Source organism: Mesoplodon bidens, assembly GCF_964165515.1.
Source record: "Mesoplodon bidens genome assembly, chromosome: 8".
NCBI classification, from domain to species: Eukaryota; Metazoa; Chordata; class Mammalia; order Artiodactyla; family Ziphiidae; genus Mesoplodon; species Mesoplodon bidens.
In genome coordinates this window covers 20,874,710-20,890,734 of record NC_138165.1, presented here as the reverse complement: position 1 = coordinate 20,890,734, position 16,025 = coordinate 20,874,710, and the positions used below count along the sequence as shown (strand labels likewise).

The 16,025-nt window shown below is 40.7% G+C and overlaps 1 protein-coding gene across 1 annotated transcript in view; it reads right to left on the bottom strand.

The window, feature by feature from the left end:
• Positions 1 to 16,025, bottom strand: part of LOC308621301 (titin) — a 299,757-nt gene that overhangs the window by 182,050 nt on the left and 101,682 nt on the right. Inside the window, exons 65-93 of the mRNA XM_081241746.1 lie at positions 15,043 to 15,321; positions 14,649 to 14,930; positions 13,594 to 13,872; positions 13,193 to 13,480; positions 12,763 to 13,041; positions 12,390 to 12,668; positions 12,008 to 12,286; positions 11,602 to 11,889; positions 11,197 to 11,484; positions 10,372 to 10,653; positions 9,833 to 10,111; positions 9,432 to 9,713; positions 9,006 to 9,284; positions 8,625 to 8,912; positions 8,178 to 8,456; positions 7,805 to 8,083; positions 7,425 to 7,703; positions 6,998 to 7,285; positions 6,566 to 6,853; positions 4,990 to 5,271; positions 4,491 to 4,769; positions 3,788 to 4,069; positions 3,393 to 3,671; positions 2,586 to 2,873; positions 2,196 to 2,474; positions 1,803 to 2,081; positions 1,435 to 1,713; positions 550 to 837; positions 126 to 413 (exon numbers count right to left, since the gene is read on the bottom strand). Coding sequence (XP_081097872.1) covers positions 126 to 413; positions 550 to 837; positions 1,435 to 1,713; positions 1,803 to 2,081; positions 2,196 to 2,474; positions 2,586 to 2,873; positions 3,393 to 3,671; positions 3,788 to 4,069; positions 4,491 to 4,769; positions 4,990 to 5,271; positions 6,566 to 6,853; positions 6,998 to 7,285; positions 7,425 to 7,703; positions 7,805 to 8,083; positions 8,178 to 8,456; positions 8,625 to 8,912; positions 9,006 to 9,284; positions 9,432 to 9,713; positions 9,833 to 10,111; positions 10,372 to 10,653; positions 11,197 to 11,484; positions 11,602 to 11,889; positions 12,008 to 12,286; positions 12,390 to 12,668; positions 12,763 to 13,041; positions 13,193 to 13,480; positions 13,594 to 13,872; positions 14,649 to 14,930; positions 15,043 to 15,321 — 8,187 coding nt within the window. The remainder of the gene's footprint in view (positions 1 to 125; positions 414 to 549; positions 838 to 1,434; positions 1,714 to 1,802; positions 2,082 to 2,195; positions 2,475 to 2,585; positions 2,874 to 3,392; positions 3,672 to 3,787; positions 4,070 to 4,490; positions 4,770 to 4,989; positions 5,272 to 6,565; positions 6,854 to 6,997; positions 7,286 to 7,424; positions 7,704 to 7,804; positions 8,084 to 8,177; positions 8,457 to 8,624; positions 8,913 to 9,005; positions 9,285 to 9,431; positions 9,714 to 9,832; positions 10,112 to 10,371; positions 10,654 to 11,196; positions 11,485 to 11,601; positions 11,890 to 12,007; positions 12,287 to 12,389; positions 12,669 to 12,762; positions 13,042 to 13,192; positions 13,481 to 13,593; positions 13,873 to 14,648; positions 14,931 to 15,042; positions 15,322 to 16,025) is intronic.

The following is a 16,025-nucleotide window of genomic DNA, read 5'->3' as shown; positions in this document are numbered from 1 at the left end:
AGATCACCTTTTCTTTAGAGAAACTTGTTTCTTCTGAAACACTTTTATGTCAGTGGTTTAAAAATGTGCTAAATTTTATCTGTCCTAATAAAACCACACCCTTAGGATGTGATATACAAAGATACCTTTTATATTGAGCTGAGCCACGCAGGAGTCCTCTCCCACTTCATTGACAGCATAGCACATATACTGTCCAGCGTCTCCTTTGTCTACTTTTAGGATTGTCAGGTGGGCACTGTTTTCCAGATAACTAATCTGATAGTTTCCACCACTTTGGATCTCTCTGTTGTCTTTGGCCCAGGTGACCTTTATTGGTTGTGTCCCAGTCACATGGCACTCAAAGTCCGCACTGTCTCCCACCACAGCATCCACAGGGGCAAGAGGGATGTCAAAGAAGGGTGGGTTCTTCCCCTCTGAGAGGAGAGCAGAAAGACAAGGTTTCAGGCTCCATACCTGACCATCCCAGTTCACACAAGTCATCCTCCCCTAATATCAAATTTGGTTATAAAAATTTTAATTACAGAAATAGAAATTTAAGAATCCACACACCTGTGAGAATGAGTCTGGCACTGGAAGAAGCAGAACCTATAGGATTTGTAGCTGTGCAAGAATACTGGCCTGCAAAACTCCGATCTGTTTGAAAAATATTGAGAGTGGCTACATTATCTAAAAATGATGTTTGTACATTGGGGCCGTCTTTCAATGGCTTGCCATCTTTAAACCAAGACACCGAGATAGGTTCTGATCCACTGACAGCACACTCAAAAACAACTGGCAGCCCGACCGTTTCTTGAACATCTCTCAACTGTCGAGAAAACGACGGTGGAAGTTTTTCCTCTGTAGGAATGGAATTAAAGTAATGAATACTTCTGGACATTTCGAATTTACTGAATATTCTTCTCACAATTATTGTTATATAAATAATGGGAGTCCTATAAAAATATCAGGAGGTATTCCCATATCTTGAATTAACTTGGACTCAAAGAAAAGCAGGTAAATTTTTGGAGCAAAAGTTTTACTTTGATGCCACGCTGACACATGGTAGGTGTAAAAATATGTAAGCCAACAGAGAAACTGATTGGCTTAAGGTACGGCTCCGGCATGTAGCAGATTTTCTTACTTTTTAAGACTGCTTTCTAGCAATGTGCATGAGACACCCATGGGTGGAATTTTTAAAAATACAGTTACTCATTTTTCTGAAAGATTTAATTATAGAGACAAATGATGACATGATCCTTCCAACTGAAGATTTAGTCATTTTATCTCTCTCTGTTAAGGCGATCAAAAAAGATCAACTGCTAATTTGTAGGCAGAACTACTTAAGCAGAAAGTTTTGCATTTGGAAAGATTTTCCTAAAAAGAAGACCCTCGCCAGATATTTTAAATCTTGTTCGAAAGAAACACATTCATTCACTTAAAAAATATTGCAATCACCTTGAACAGTCAGGAAAGTTGATGAAGAAACCTCTCCCACACTGTTTTCAGCCCTGCAGATATATTCTCCACTGTCATTACTATCAACCTGGTTGAAAACCAGTGTAGCAACATTGTTCCTAAAATGCATTTTGTAGGCAGTCGTGGGTCTCAATTTTGTATCTCCTTTATACCAGGACACCCCAATTTCAGGGGTCCCAGCAAGTTGGCATTGCAAAGAGGCAGAATCTCCAATGGTCACCTTCACAGGCTCCAACTGCTTGACAAAATATGGTGGTTCTGCAGCCAAGAGAGATAACCAGTCATGAAGGAGACATGCCGGGATGGTTATTTGTATATAAAGATACGAATGTGCAATCATAACAAACCTAGTATCAGGATTTGTGCTGAACAGGAGTCTTTCCCGGCAGCATTTTCAATGTAGCAGTTGTACTGTCCTGAATCCTCCACTGTGCTGCTTGGAATTTCCAGGATTGCAGATTTTTCAGTTGTGGTTATATTACACCTCTGAGAAGGAGTTATATTTGTGCCATTTTTCTTCCATGTAACTGAAATGGGAAGAGTTCCAGTATATGTGCCCTCTAGGATCAGGGGTTTTCCTTTCTCTAGGCTGTAATCATTGAGTTTCTTCACAAATTTGGCTGGGGCTGTAGCAGGCAAATTGAAAAACATGAAATAAAGCACATACACACACAGATACAGGCACACCTATTACTTCATGTATATTAATTGTAAAAATGCAGAATGGCAGTCAAACAAACCTTTTACATAGAGATGTGTTGTACAAGAAGCTTTGCCAGCTTCATTACTAACGATGCAGGTATATTCTCCACTTTGTGATGTATCTACATCAAACAGCTCCAGTTCAGCAACTGAATCCTCGAAAGACACATTACATCTGTCCCCTGGTACTAGTTCACTGCTACCCTTGAACCAGCTGACACTGAACGGGGGTGTTCCTTTTACAAGGCTTGTGAAAGTTACATTTGCTCCAGTTAAAACATCCATGGGATCAGGTTTCTGAACAAAAGATGGTGGTTCTAAACGAAAAAGCACATACCGGAAAAAGTTTACTACTTTTGAATTTTGATGACAAAAATGTTGAATAAATAATGAAATGCAATTCTATTTTGCTGTTATTTTTAGCTGACCTCTCACAGTCAAAGGAGCACTGCACTCATCAGAACCAGCCACATTAGTAGCTATACATGTGTAGTCGCCGGCATCCGATTCTTCCAGCATGTTCACAGTTAAGGCACAAGTGTTATCCGTCAGGGTGGTCTGGTACTTCCTCCCACTGCTGATCTCGTTTCCTTCATGGAACCAGGAGACGGAGATTGGAGGTGATCCATAGACTTTACACTCCATTACCACTGAGGAACCAGACAGACCATTTGTCTCTTTCAATTTTCTTGTGAACGAAGGAGGAACAGTTCGGTCTGAATGTGATAAAAATCAAACAAACAAGGACATCAGTTATAAAATGATTTGAAGAGAGAATTATTGTCTTTTTGATGGAATACGCCTAGATCCATTTGGCCCTTCTGTGAGGATATCACAGAGTTCCCAGTGGGGTCACACCGTGGAAAGCCTTGAGAATCAGTGGACAAGAGGTGCTGGTTGACTTATTAGGAATTGTGGTCTCTCTTTGCTGTGACTCATTATGTGGAGAATCACTCCAGCATAAGTGACAGTAGAAGACCACATATCCTTATTCCTCATCCAGGGATTAAGTGTTACTCCTACCACCCTGAATTATGGAAATTCCTCCAAAAGAAAGGGATAGAACTTTTGGACTTGGTTTTCTTCTAACTCTATAGGTCTACTACCTCTGATTGTGCTGATTCAGAGGATGTCAGACTCATGTCATGCTGTAGAATGTGGAGTTTCTCATACACACGTATGTAAACCAGGAACTATACTATCATAACATTGAAACAAAAGCCCAACCAACCAACCTGAAACATGAACAGAGGCTGTGCAGCTGTCTTTGCCCACAGGGTTTTGCACCTCAAAACTGTACACCCCACTGTCACTGGGGGCCACGTTAATAATCTTAAGGCCAGATAGTTTGTTGAAGAAGCTTATTTTGTATTTGTTATCACTTGTCAGCTCTTTTGCATCCTTAAACCACTTAGTAGTGAGTTCGGGTGTGCCAGTGACCATGCACTCCAAGGTACAGGTGTCTCCCGTGGTCACTTTTATGGATTTTGGCTTTTCGACAATTGCTGCAGGCTCTGAAACGAGATGTAAATTGTGTTCAAATGTTAAAATCACATTGAAAAACTAAAGAAGACATGAGTACTGGTAAGTGTGTGCCTTCTATTCATGATGACATTCTATCTGCACTAACCGAGGATGGACACCGTGGCGAAGCACTCTTGCATTCCAGCATCGTTTTTGATCTGACAGGTGTATTTCCCGGCATTGGCTGTTTCTGCTCTTGAAAACTGTAGGGTTGCAATGTTTTCTGAATAAGAGATCCGTATGTTGTCACTTTCTCTGACCATCTCCCCCTTGTCTTTGAACCACACCACGGAAATGGGCTCAGTGCCTTCAATAGCAGCCTGAAGCTGCACTTCTTCACCAACGATGGCAGAAATGTCACTGGGCTTCTTCACAAATCTTGGTGGTGCTGAGGAAAAAGAGGCAAAATCAGGGATTTCAAATGTGTGGGGCTATGAGTATTTCCCTCAAAGCTATGAATGCTAGGAATCAAACTGGTGCTCATGTGTTGTTTCTATTTCTTAAAGAAGAGGCATTTTTGGTGAATGGGAGCAGAGATGCATTAGAGTTTGTACTAAGCAGAAAGAGTCGAACATCTTGGCCTCTCTAGCTTTCTAAATCCAGCCAAGACCTACAGGGAAAATTGTCTAAAATGGTAATTAGTAGGATTTAGAAATGGGATGCGCACTAAATATAAAAGGATTTAGAAAGGAGAGAGGGGAAAAGTACAAGGCAGCTAGTGGTAAAGGATGGGGCAAGAGCTGAGGGGCCAACAGGGTATTAAAGTTAGAAGGAGAACTGTACGCAGAAGATGATGGAGTCACTCTAACCTTTCAGAGTGATGGAACCAACACAGGTGTCAACCCCCACGTCGTTCGTGGCTTTACACTGATATTCCCCAATGTCTGCAGCACTGACGTTCAGGATGTGAATACTCGTCAGGAAGTTCTCAGACATTATCTTGTACTTCTTGCCACTCCTAAGTTCTCTCTTGTCTTTATGCCAAGAAACTTGAAACGGGGGGGTGCCCTGAAGCTCACATTCAAGGTGAACATCAGCTCCTTCCAGTGTCTCAACGGGATGAGGCTTTTTGCGGAAAACGGGTGGTGCTAAAATTAGGAAAAAAGGAAAATTAGGATGTGTTCTGTAACTATGTAGTTACAAGTAAGAATCAGTTTTCCATTCCACCATAGAGAGAGAACATCACACTCGATTTTCTATTGTGTCCTTTAAAATGTTTAGAACCTCGACGGAGAGTCAAACAGGGAATTGAGAGGACAACGAGGAGGAAGCTAACGTGAAAAACATGAAAGAAGGGTAGGAGCTGACCTTTAACTTTTAAGGAGGTGCTGCTGCTTGCTCTGCCTGCTGCATTGTGGGCCTCGCATGTGTAGTCTCCGCTGTCTTCCACACTGAGAGCGTGCATTTCCAATACCACCACCGAGTCAAGGAATGACATTCTGAATTTACTGCTCTCTTGAATTTCAGTCTCGTCCTTATACCATAAAATTTTGATTTCTGGAGACCCTCCTACTTTACATTCATATCTTGTAGATTCATCTTGTTTCACGATTCTCAAAGGTTCTAGCTTCTTAATGAACCTGGGGGGTTCTATGGAAGCAAGACAGAAAACACAAGGGAAGAGATGGGAAGACATGTATAATTCAGGATGAAGTGAAAAATCAAACAGAGAGGTCTTTAGCTCTGGAAAACAAATTTATTTGCTGCAGTTCAAAGAAGAATAGTTAGGTGAGACTTAACTAGAAAATTCCTATAAAATATATTTATTTTTGTAAGCACCCACATCAAATATTATTGCAAAAGGAAAGAGGAAGAGACATTAATCCCTTTTGTGCCATCCTCCTACCAGCAAAAGAATCACTTTGTGCAAGATCATAGTCAGAGTGTGTATCTGTTGGTGAAATCACACTATGGTTTACAGGGATTGAGAGAGTTTGATTACTTTCTTGTATGTGAACCAGTGCAGGACAGTCTATTTCCTGTGGCTGCAAAGATATCAGTTATGTACCATGAAGAGTCAGAGTAGCAAAATTGGGTCAGATATCTTAATATTTTAAAGTGCTATTTTCTCTTATGGGTCTTAAATAGATATTTCTTCAACCTTCATAATATCCCTTTGAAGTGGGGAGAGCAACCGCTTTCTTCATTAACTGAATCAAAAAATTCAAGTTTAGGGAGATAAAAATAATTAGCAATGTATCACAGAGCACGTGGGCTGCTAAATCTAACTCTGTTTTAATTTGAAGTTATTTATAAACTATCACCAGAAAAACCCTTAAAAATGCTCTCATGGGTTAGACCAGCAGCTCATTGAGTTAAATGTTTGATTTCTGACCACAGCAGCCTTGAACACGCTACAGAGAGACATGGTTGCCTTCCACGATGTAAGATATTGATGTACTCCCCAGTCCCCTGGCTTCCACTGTTATTTAAGTGGGGCTAGTAGAGGAAAAGAAGTTGACACAATCTGACTTTTCTTGAAGGGCTTGATAGTTTGGGGCTCTGCTAGCCCCTCGAGGAACAAAATCCATTAATTTATAAACTAATGTGGAAAGTAAGTCATTTGAGACAACTTCCTTTTATTGTCCTAAGATAATTTCTTTCAAACTTGGATTTTCTTGCAATTCCATGAAAAATTTTTGTTCACTCTCCCTCTAGTCTCTGTTTTCAGCCTTTGAAAGTGGACCTTCAGTCTATGTTTGACCAGTTTTATATTCTTTTAAATAAACATTATAAAAAACTTGCTCCCACTTAGAAGACCCTGGATCTATTCAATCACTTCCAACTCCTAGACCATAGTCCTAAACGTATCTTTCAAGCACATGCTTTCTCCTATATTTTCAGACGTTGAAATAAGACCTTACTACTTCACTTGAACAAGTACCTTGTACACCCAGACGAGCAGAACAAGAGTCTTTTCCAGCGACGTTGCTTGCATAGCAGGTGTATTGCCCAGCATCACCTTTGCCTACTTTGAGAACCGTCAGAGTGGCAGTATTTTCAACCAAAGTCATCTTGTAGTTGCCTCCAGGGCGAATCTCTCGGTTATCTTTGGCCCAAGTGATCTTGATTGGTGCAGTCCCAGTTATGTGACATTTAAAAGAACCACTTTCTCCAAGAGCAAGATCTACTGACACAGGCTTTAGATCAAAGAAAGGAGGTACTTCATGGTCTGAAAAGAACGAAGACCAACATGGTGACTTCAGTTTTCATGCTCCCAGACGTGGAGCAGAAACTAAGTGGCACCAGACCTTTGGTGGCCTGGAGCAGTGAAACTGCTTTAATGATGAAGAGGGTAATGTGATCAGCTACCCACCTAAGAGGAAGAGCTTTGCACTGGATGAAGCTGTCCCAAGAGGATTAGAAGCCGAGCAATTGTACTGACCAACATGGCTCTGGTCAGTTTGCAAAATCTGAAGAGTTGCTACATTATGAACAAAAGATGTTTGCAAATTAGCATCATCTTTCAAAAGTACCCCATCTTTGTACCAAGACACTTGAAGAGGTTCTGAACCATTGATGCGACATTCAAACGCAACTGGGAAGCCAAGGGTCTCCTGAACATCCTTCAGTTTTCTTGCAAAGGAAGGTGGAAGTTTGCGCTCTGGAAGGGAGTCACAGACAATCCTTATTTACAAGAGAGAAAACACCCACAGCATAATTCAACCCATTAACATTGTGACGTTTTTAAGAAAGTGGATCTGTCAACACACAGCAAGACTTGTTAGGAGAACCATCATCACCTTTGATAGCGAGCACAGCTGAGGAAGCCACTGTCCCCACACTGTTTTCGGCCTTGCACGTGTATTCTCCCATGTCACTGGGATCCACTTTGTTGATTACTAAGGAGGCAACATTATTTCTGAATTGCATATTATATGCAGGAGCCCATCGTAGCTTTGTGTGTTCTTTATACCAAGAAATTCTAATTTCTGGGGTTCCATCCACTTTACACTGCAAAGTTACAGGTTCTCCGACGGCTGCTTCCATGTGTTCCAGAGGCTCAATAAAATAAGGTGGTTCTGAGGTAGAAAGGATGGTAATCAATCAATCATACTAGCTAAAAGAAGATGTTTTAAAAGAAAGAAAAGAGAGCAATAAGAAGAGGTAACTGTCAACACACCTAAGACAGATACCAGTGCTTCACAAATATCTTGACCGGCCTCATTTTCTATGAGGCAACTGTATTGTGCATAATCCTCTATTGTGCTATCAAGAATTTCGAGGATCGTAGATTTTTCTGTCATGGTAATGCTGCAGTTCGGAGATTGTGTAAGGGGGAACTCATTCTTCATCCAGCTCACCGAGATGGGAGGTGTGCCGGTAAATGTGGCCTCGAGAACGATGGGGTTTCCTTTCTTGGCGCTGAAATCAGCCAATCTTTTCACAAAGGTGGCTGGTTCTATAAGGAGAAAACAGCAGGGCAGAAGTGGTATCTTCAAATAAAGAATAAGAAAAGAATGCTAAAGATTTACGTTTTGGAGAAAAGAGCAAACCTTTCACAAAAAGATGCGTGGTACAGGAAGCACTGCCAGCGTCATTAGCCACGAGGCAAGAATAGTCCCCGCTTTGCAATGGCTCCACCTCAAACAATTCCAGTTCTGTGACAAAATCTTCCAGAGAGATGCTGCATGACTCCCCTGACACCAGTTCCCTGTTGCCTTTAAACCATTTGACCTTGAAAGGCGGGGTGCCCCTAATGACACTGGTGAATGTGAGGCTCATTCCAGGAAGAACTTCCAAAGAATCAGGGGTTTGTTCAAAAGATGGTGGTTCTAGATACCCCAAGAGTGGAAGAGATCAAGAGAAAAAAGAAATCCAATTGAGCAGTGCTTTTGCCCCTTGAAGAAAAGGGAATTAAGACTACACACAAACACAAAATAAAGAAATCCCCTGTGAGGCAGACACTAAGTCATGCAGCAGCCTGGTCCCTGCACACTGACCTTGGACAGTCAGGACGGCCGAGCATTCGTCTGACCCAGCCACGTTGGTGGCCACGCACGTGTATGTGCCTGTGTCAGAGGGCTCCAAGAAGCTCAGATTCAAAGTACAGACGTTTTCCAAAAAGCTGGACTGGCATTTAGGCCCACTAACGATCTCATTTCTATCCTGAAACCAGCCCACGGAGATGGGCGCGGAGCCGGAGACTCTGCACTCCAAAACCGCCGAGGCCCCCAGGATGGCGTTGGTGTCCTTCAACTTGCGGATGAAGGAAGGAGGCACAATTCGATCTACGTGGAGAAGGGTAGTTTTCCGTTGAAAGAGAAGCCTTATTTTCTACCCCAGGAAAAATGGTATATTCACAAAAACCTCACACTACTCACCCGAAACGTGGACAGACACAGTGCAGTTACTTTTACCAACACTGTTTTTCACTTCAAAGCTATATAACCCCTTGTCACTCATTTCTGCACAAGGAATTTTAAGTGAAGCCACTTTGTTGATGAACGTGATGTGATGTTTGCTATCTGCAGATAATTCTTTCCCATCTTTGAACCACTTGGCTGAAAGTTCTGGTGTCCCAGCCACTGCACACTCTAATGCAAAAGGATTTCCAGTAGTGACAGTCATGGGTTCTGGTTTCTCTATGATTCTGGCTGGTTCTGAAAGAAGTATATTGCATTGAACACAAAGTCTTCTTTCAAACTAAGAGTGTAATCAGTATATTATTGGCTAAGAGTAATAGGTGCAGGCAATGATCATGGGTCAATCAACCTGATTTTTTTCTCAGGCTGTACTTTGTTACTAACCTAGGACAGTCAAGACTGCTGAACACTCTCTCATTCCGGCATCGTTTCTGATCTGGCACACATATTTTCCAGAGTTAGATGCTTCTGGGCTCCCAAGTTGGAGTGTTGCAACATTATCAATGAATGAAATCCTAGTGTTTTCACTCTCTCTGATGATGTCACCTTTATCTTTCAGCCAGACGACAGCAATGGGCTGGAAGCCTTCCACTATGGCCTGCAACTCAACGGCAACCCCAGCGAGGGTTGAGGTGTCACTTAGCTTCTTCACAAACCGTGGGGGTTCTAATGAAAGAAATATGTGGTTAGAGAGAAAAGATGAGAATCAGAGCCACACACATTATTGGTCAAGCAAGAAAAGATGAAAGCAAGAGATAAATATTTTTGTGCCCATGGATACAAACCTTTGAACTTGACAGTGCAAACACACGTGTCACTTCCCACCTCATTAGCAGCTTTGCAGTGATATTCTCCTACATCGGCGGCTTCCAGATTAAGGATGTGGAGACTTGTATCAAAATTTTTCGAAGTGATTTTAAATTTCTTGCTGCTCCGAACTTGCTTTCGATCTTTAACCCACACCACTTCAAATGGGGGGGTTCCCGAAATTTCACATTGGAAGATAACATCAGAACCTTTAAGGGCTCCTACTGGAGAAGGCTTCTGGGTGAAAACAGGAGGTGCTACCAGAAGAAAAGAAGATAAGCAATGAGTGCATTTGCCTAATGAAAGGGAAAAAATATTTTAGAGTCTAAATCGTTGAGTGCCTGGTGTGACCATATGACAGTATACTAACATAAGAAATGACTAGTCATTAAAACTAGTTTAAGAATTGCAAGCAAATCCCCTTAACTAGCCTTTTTATTTTGGAGCTCAGAACATTGCTGAGAAAGAATCCAGATCAGAGGAGAAGGAAGAAAGAAAGCAGCTTAGCATGTCTAACCTTTAATCGTCAGGGCTGTGCTACAGCTGGCGTCCCCAACACCATTATGGGCTTCACAGATATAGTCCCCACTATCCTCTGTGCTGGCTTCATTGATGGTGAGCGATGCCACAGAATCCATGAATGACATGTTGTATTTCCAACTTTCATGAAGTTCACCGTCATTTCGGAACCACAAAACTTTGATTTCTGGGGAACCGCTTATTTTACATTCCAGTTTGATGGATTCTCCCTGCTTTGCAACTTTTGAAGCTTCTAATTTCTTAACAAACTTTGGAGGTTCTAGTAAGTCAAAGGAAAAAAACAGCTTACGTTTGTAGCTGAAGAGTCCATAAATACATTTTTAATCTGGTTTATTAGTAAGAATATATGTACTTTCTGAGAATTTTGTGGTAAAATATATTATCTTTTCTATTAAATAAACTTTTAATATTTTTAATAGAGAATTTAATTGTCAAGTTAATCTTTGTAGTTTGGATACGGAAACTAAAACATGTAAGTTAATGTATTATAGAGGTATGTGATCAAAACGGTAAGTCAGAATGCCATATAATAGGAAAGAGTGAAAAAAGAGAGAGTTGAAACAACATTTAACAAATTTCAATTAAACAACCCTCTGATAAGACTACTCTTAGAGATACACTAACTTAAAGAACAAAATAAAGAGAAAACAGAACTTCGATGAATGTTGCCTCCACCACTAACATACAAATTCCAACATGATCCAGTTACTTTATCCCGAACATTTAAAAACTAAAGAAACTTTTCAAAGAAAATTACACAACATGGGAAAGAACGATATTGGTAAACGCCATGTGAAGATACCTTTTACACTGAGTTGAGCTGAGCACATGTCTTTGCCAACATCGTTGGTTGCTTGGCAAGTATATTGACCAGAGTCTCCTTTGCCTACTTTAAGAATTCTCAAATGGGGAGTGTTTCCCACACATGTAATTGTGTAGTTTCCTCCAGGACGGATTTCCTTGTTATCTTTTGACCAAGTAATTCGCATTGGTTGAGCACCAGTAACATGACACTCAAAGTCAGCACTTTCCCCAGCAATAACATCTATAGATACAGGCTTGATGTCAAAGAAGGGAGATTTCTTAGGTTCTGAAAGATGAGAAGAAAAGGCAACGTGGGTGTTTTTCTCTTTTTTATTGGCCATTTCTACTTCGACAATGAATAAGAAGTCATGGTTTGCAAAGAGAGAGTAATATGGGAACAAACCTCTTGCTGTCAGTCTAGCACTGGAAGACGCTGTTCCAAGTGAATTAGAAGCTGAGCAGGAGTACTGGCCAGAGTGACTCAAGTCTGTTTGCAAAATTTTTAAAGTTGCCACATTATCTACAAGTGATGTCTGTAGATTTTCATCATCTCGTAAAAGTACCCCATCTCTATACCAGCACACTTGGATGGGTGCAGAGCCATTCAGTCGACAAGTGAGGGTAACTGGTAACCCAACAGTTTGTTCGATATCCTTTAATTGCCTTGCAAAGGAAGGTGGGAGCTGGCGCTCTGTCGGAAGACAAGTAATACTTGAGGCGTTAGTAGATGAAATAAAAATTTCCCCATAAAGATAAGAGTGAAGACAAGGAAAAAAGAAACTTCTTAATTTCTAAAATAATATCATCACCTTGAATTCTGAAGACAGTCTTAGAAGAAGCAGTCCCTATACTGTTTTCTGCTTTACATGTGTACTCTCCACTGTCATTGATGTTCACTTTATTAAAAACAAGTGTGGCCACATTGTTTGTAAAATAGGTCCTGTATTCAGGAGTTGACCGTAACTTGGTATCGCCTTTGTACCAAGACACTGTAACTTCTGGTGTCCCAGCAACTTGGCATTGTAAAGAAACTGCATCTCCAACTGATGCCTCCAGAGGCTTCAGTTCCGTAACAAAATAAGGTGGTTCTAAAGAAGAAAGATTCACAGTCAGCAACTGGAATTAAAGAAAAGCACACAAACCATGCCTCATGTTAGATAAATGCCAATCATTTGAGAATAAGAAACACACCTAATGTAGATACCAGAGCTTCACAAACATCCCTTCCTGCCTCGTTTTCAATCTCACAAGAATACTGTCCTGCATCTCCTTTTGTGCTATTCAGAATTTCCAGGATGCAGGTCTTCTCTGTTGTGACTATGTTGCATTTTTCAGATGGTGTAATGTTCGCACCAGCCTTTTTCCAGGTAACTGAAATGGGGAGTGTTCCAGTGTAGGTGCTCTCCAGAATGATGGACTTCCCTGGTTCTACAGACTGACCACTTAATTTCTTCACAAATACCGCTGGTTCTGGGGAGTGACAAAGCACAGCAGTTAAACGCAGTGAAAACACAAACAAAGATGTCCCTTAAAAAGTAGGAAGCACAAATGCACTGGAGCAAACCTTTTACAAAGAGACGGGTAGTGCAGGATGTTTGGCCAGCATTGTTAGAAACCACACAGGTATATTCCCCACTCTGAGATATGTCGACATTAAATAATTCCAGTTCTGCCACAGTGTCTTCAAAATAGATGTTACATCTGTCTCCTTTCACCAGTTCTCTGGCACCTCTGAACCAGCCAACCTTGAACGGAGGTGTTCCTCTAATGACACTTGTGAAGGTGATGTTTTTGCCTGGTAGTACTTCCAAAGGTTCAGGTTCCTTCACAAAAGAGGGTGGTTCTACATAGACAAGGAGGTCAATGATAAGATCCTGTAAGCATCGAATTTAGTTGCAATTTTGAATCAAAAAGAGCACTTTTGAATGTGTGTCAACCTGGATATGCACCCAAAGAGGAACTCATAGGAAAGGGTGTGAGTGTATAACACTGACCTTGTACAGCCAACACAGCACGGCATTCATCAGACCCAGCGACATTAGCAGCCACGCATGTGTAATTGCCCATGTCCGATGAGTCCAGAGAATTCAGCTGCAACGCGCAGACATTATCTGAAAACGTAGTTTGGTACTTTGCTCCACTGACAATCTTGGTTTTCTCATGAAACCAGGCAACAGAGATAGGCGATGATCCAGCTACTTTGCACTCCAAGATGCAAGATGTACCCAGCACCCCAACTGTATCTTTCAGACTTCGTGTGAAAGAGGGAGGAACCATTTGGTCTGCAGGAGGAGAGGCAAGAGACTCGTGGTTTGAAAGAATAGAAGACACTTGAGAGAAGAAAGCGTGTGAAAGGAGTTTCCTTAAGCGATGGGAAGAACATATCTGAACTAACCTGAAACATCAACCACAGCTGTGCAGCTGCTTTTTCCGACATTATTTTGAACCTGGAAAGTGTATGTGCCTGCATCTTGCTTTTCAACAGAGAGAATCTTTAAGGAAGAGATTCTGTTGTAGAAGCTGAATTTGTGTTTTTGGCTGCTGGTCAACAGCTTTCCATCCTTGTACCATTCGACTGAGAGTTCAGGAGTGCCAGCCACCTTACACTCCAGAGTGCACATTTCTCCTGCAGTCACTGTCATTGAACCTGCCTTCTCGACAATGACCGCAGGCTCTGAAATAAAATGTGATAGCCATCTGTCAAAGCCTGTTACCTTTACCTTGTTTCTACTATCAAATTCATTAACACTGTTTCTTCCAATGATAGGGATATCTTAGGGCTCTCTCTCTCTCTCTTTCTCTAGACCTTAAAATGTGATTCCATAATTACACGCTGTCATGAAATTATACGAGTTATTATTAAGAAATATGTTGGTGCATTAGTTGACTTCCAAAACAATTCAATGTACAAATCAATGTCGATATATATTGATTTGCACTTGACCCTCTCTAGAACAAAGCCTACATGTTGTTATGAATTACTCAGTATTTCTATTCTACTTTAAGGTGCTAAAGACAGTTTTCTGAAAGTTGTTATCCAAACAATGGCAAAATTGAAAATGAATATGCCCAAAGATGAAAGTGCAAGTCGTGCCTATCAAACTTTGATCTTTGGAGTTCTTGTCAGCTTTAACAACTATTACTCTCGGAAAAAATTTCCTTGTAGCATATGCTGGGCTCCCAATTTTTTCATGCTTCAACAAAAGATAGTCATGATTACATCTCCTAACCCATCAAGAAAATAATAAAAGAGACGGCTCATTTTTGTTAGGCTCACAGACACAGAAAAGAGTGTTTGAAAGGTCCTTTCCCCTAAACCTTTGAAATAGGTGACGACTGATATAGTTCTAGAAATTCAAAACAGGAGATTCTACCAGTATCTCTTAGTAAGTCGTCTCAGCGTTTGGCACCTCCTTGTATCAAGGAACTATCACACCATATTGTACCAACCTAAAACAGTCAACATGGCCATGTTCTCCCTCATTCCACCATCATTCTTGATTTGGCAGATATACTTCCCAGCATTAGCTGGCTCTGCTTTTGCAAACTGCAGAGTTGCAACATTTTCCACAAATGTAATTCTGATGTTTTCACTTTCTCTAATCACTTCTTCCTTTTCTTTAAGCCACTGGACAGAAATAGGCTGGGTGCCTTCTATAGATGCTTGTAACTCAGCGGGCTCACCAGCTACAACCGTGAGGCTGTTTAGTTTGGAGACAAACCTTGGTGGTTCTGAAGAGGGAAAGATGGATGGAGATTGTTGGAAAGATTGTCAAGATAATAGAAGAGAGAAAACAAATAAGCATTTTGCACATTCCTGCCATGAGCAGGAAATGATGCTTACCTTTTAATTTTACAGTACAAATGCAAGTATCACTTCCTACTTCATTCTGTGCTTTGCAGTGGTATTCACCAATATCTGAAGTGTTGACACTGAGAATGTGAATACTTGCATGGAAATTTTTGGATGCGATCTTGTATTTCTTGCTACTTCGGAGTTGTCGCTTATCTTTGTACCAAACCACCTCAAATGGTGGTGTTCCCAAAAGTTCACATTCAAGACTAACTTCAGCATCTTTAAGGGTTTCTACCACAGGAGGTAAGCTGCTAAAAACAGGTGGTTCTGTAAAAAACAAGAATTCCTCATGAATCGGGCTACTTAACTTCATAGAATATTTTTATTTCTTTGTTTTTAAATTGGAAGAATAAGTCAAGATACTATAATAGGTCTAGCATATCACTTTAGTGTTGAGGAGTAACAGCTTCAGAGAAGCCATCAGCCTTTACAAAATCACTCTGCTTCACTGGCCAAGAACCCGGGCTAGACCTCAGGTGACCCTACTGAGCAGTTCAACATTCTGTACTCCACCTTACTACTTTTTCTGGGACTATAAAGATTGACACACAAAACTGTAAAGCAAAACAAAACAATAACCAAACAAACCCCCAAACCCAAGTGTAAGAATCAATATGATTTGCATGAGGTATGTAGTCCTGACTTCACGGATGAAATTTTTTGTATACACATTACAATTGGGACACTTGGAAGTTATCACAACATTTGTGCTCTAAGTCTTCCATGTCAACCAATGTTTTTTGCAATAATCACCTTACAATATGACAAACTTGGACTTTGTGAAAAAAATTCTGGAAAGTACTAGTACTATTTGCAACAAAGTATAGTGATATAATTTAAAAAAATAGGAACTGACTTTTGAGAGAGAAAATTATATATAATTGTCCTGTTGTAAATGTAAGGTTAAAATCTGTATTGCTTGAACCTTGTATATATATATGGTAAATATTCCTTGCTTTTAATGATAGATA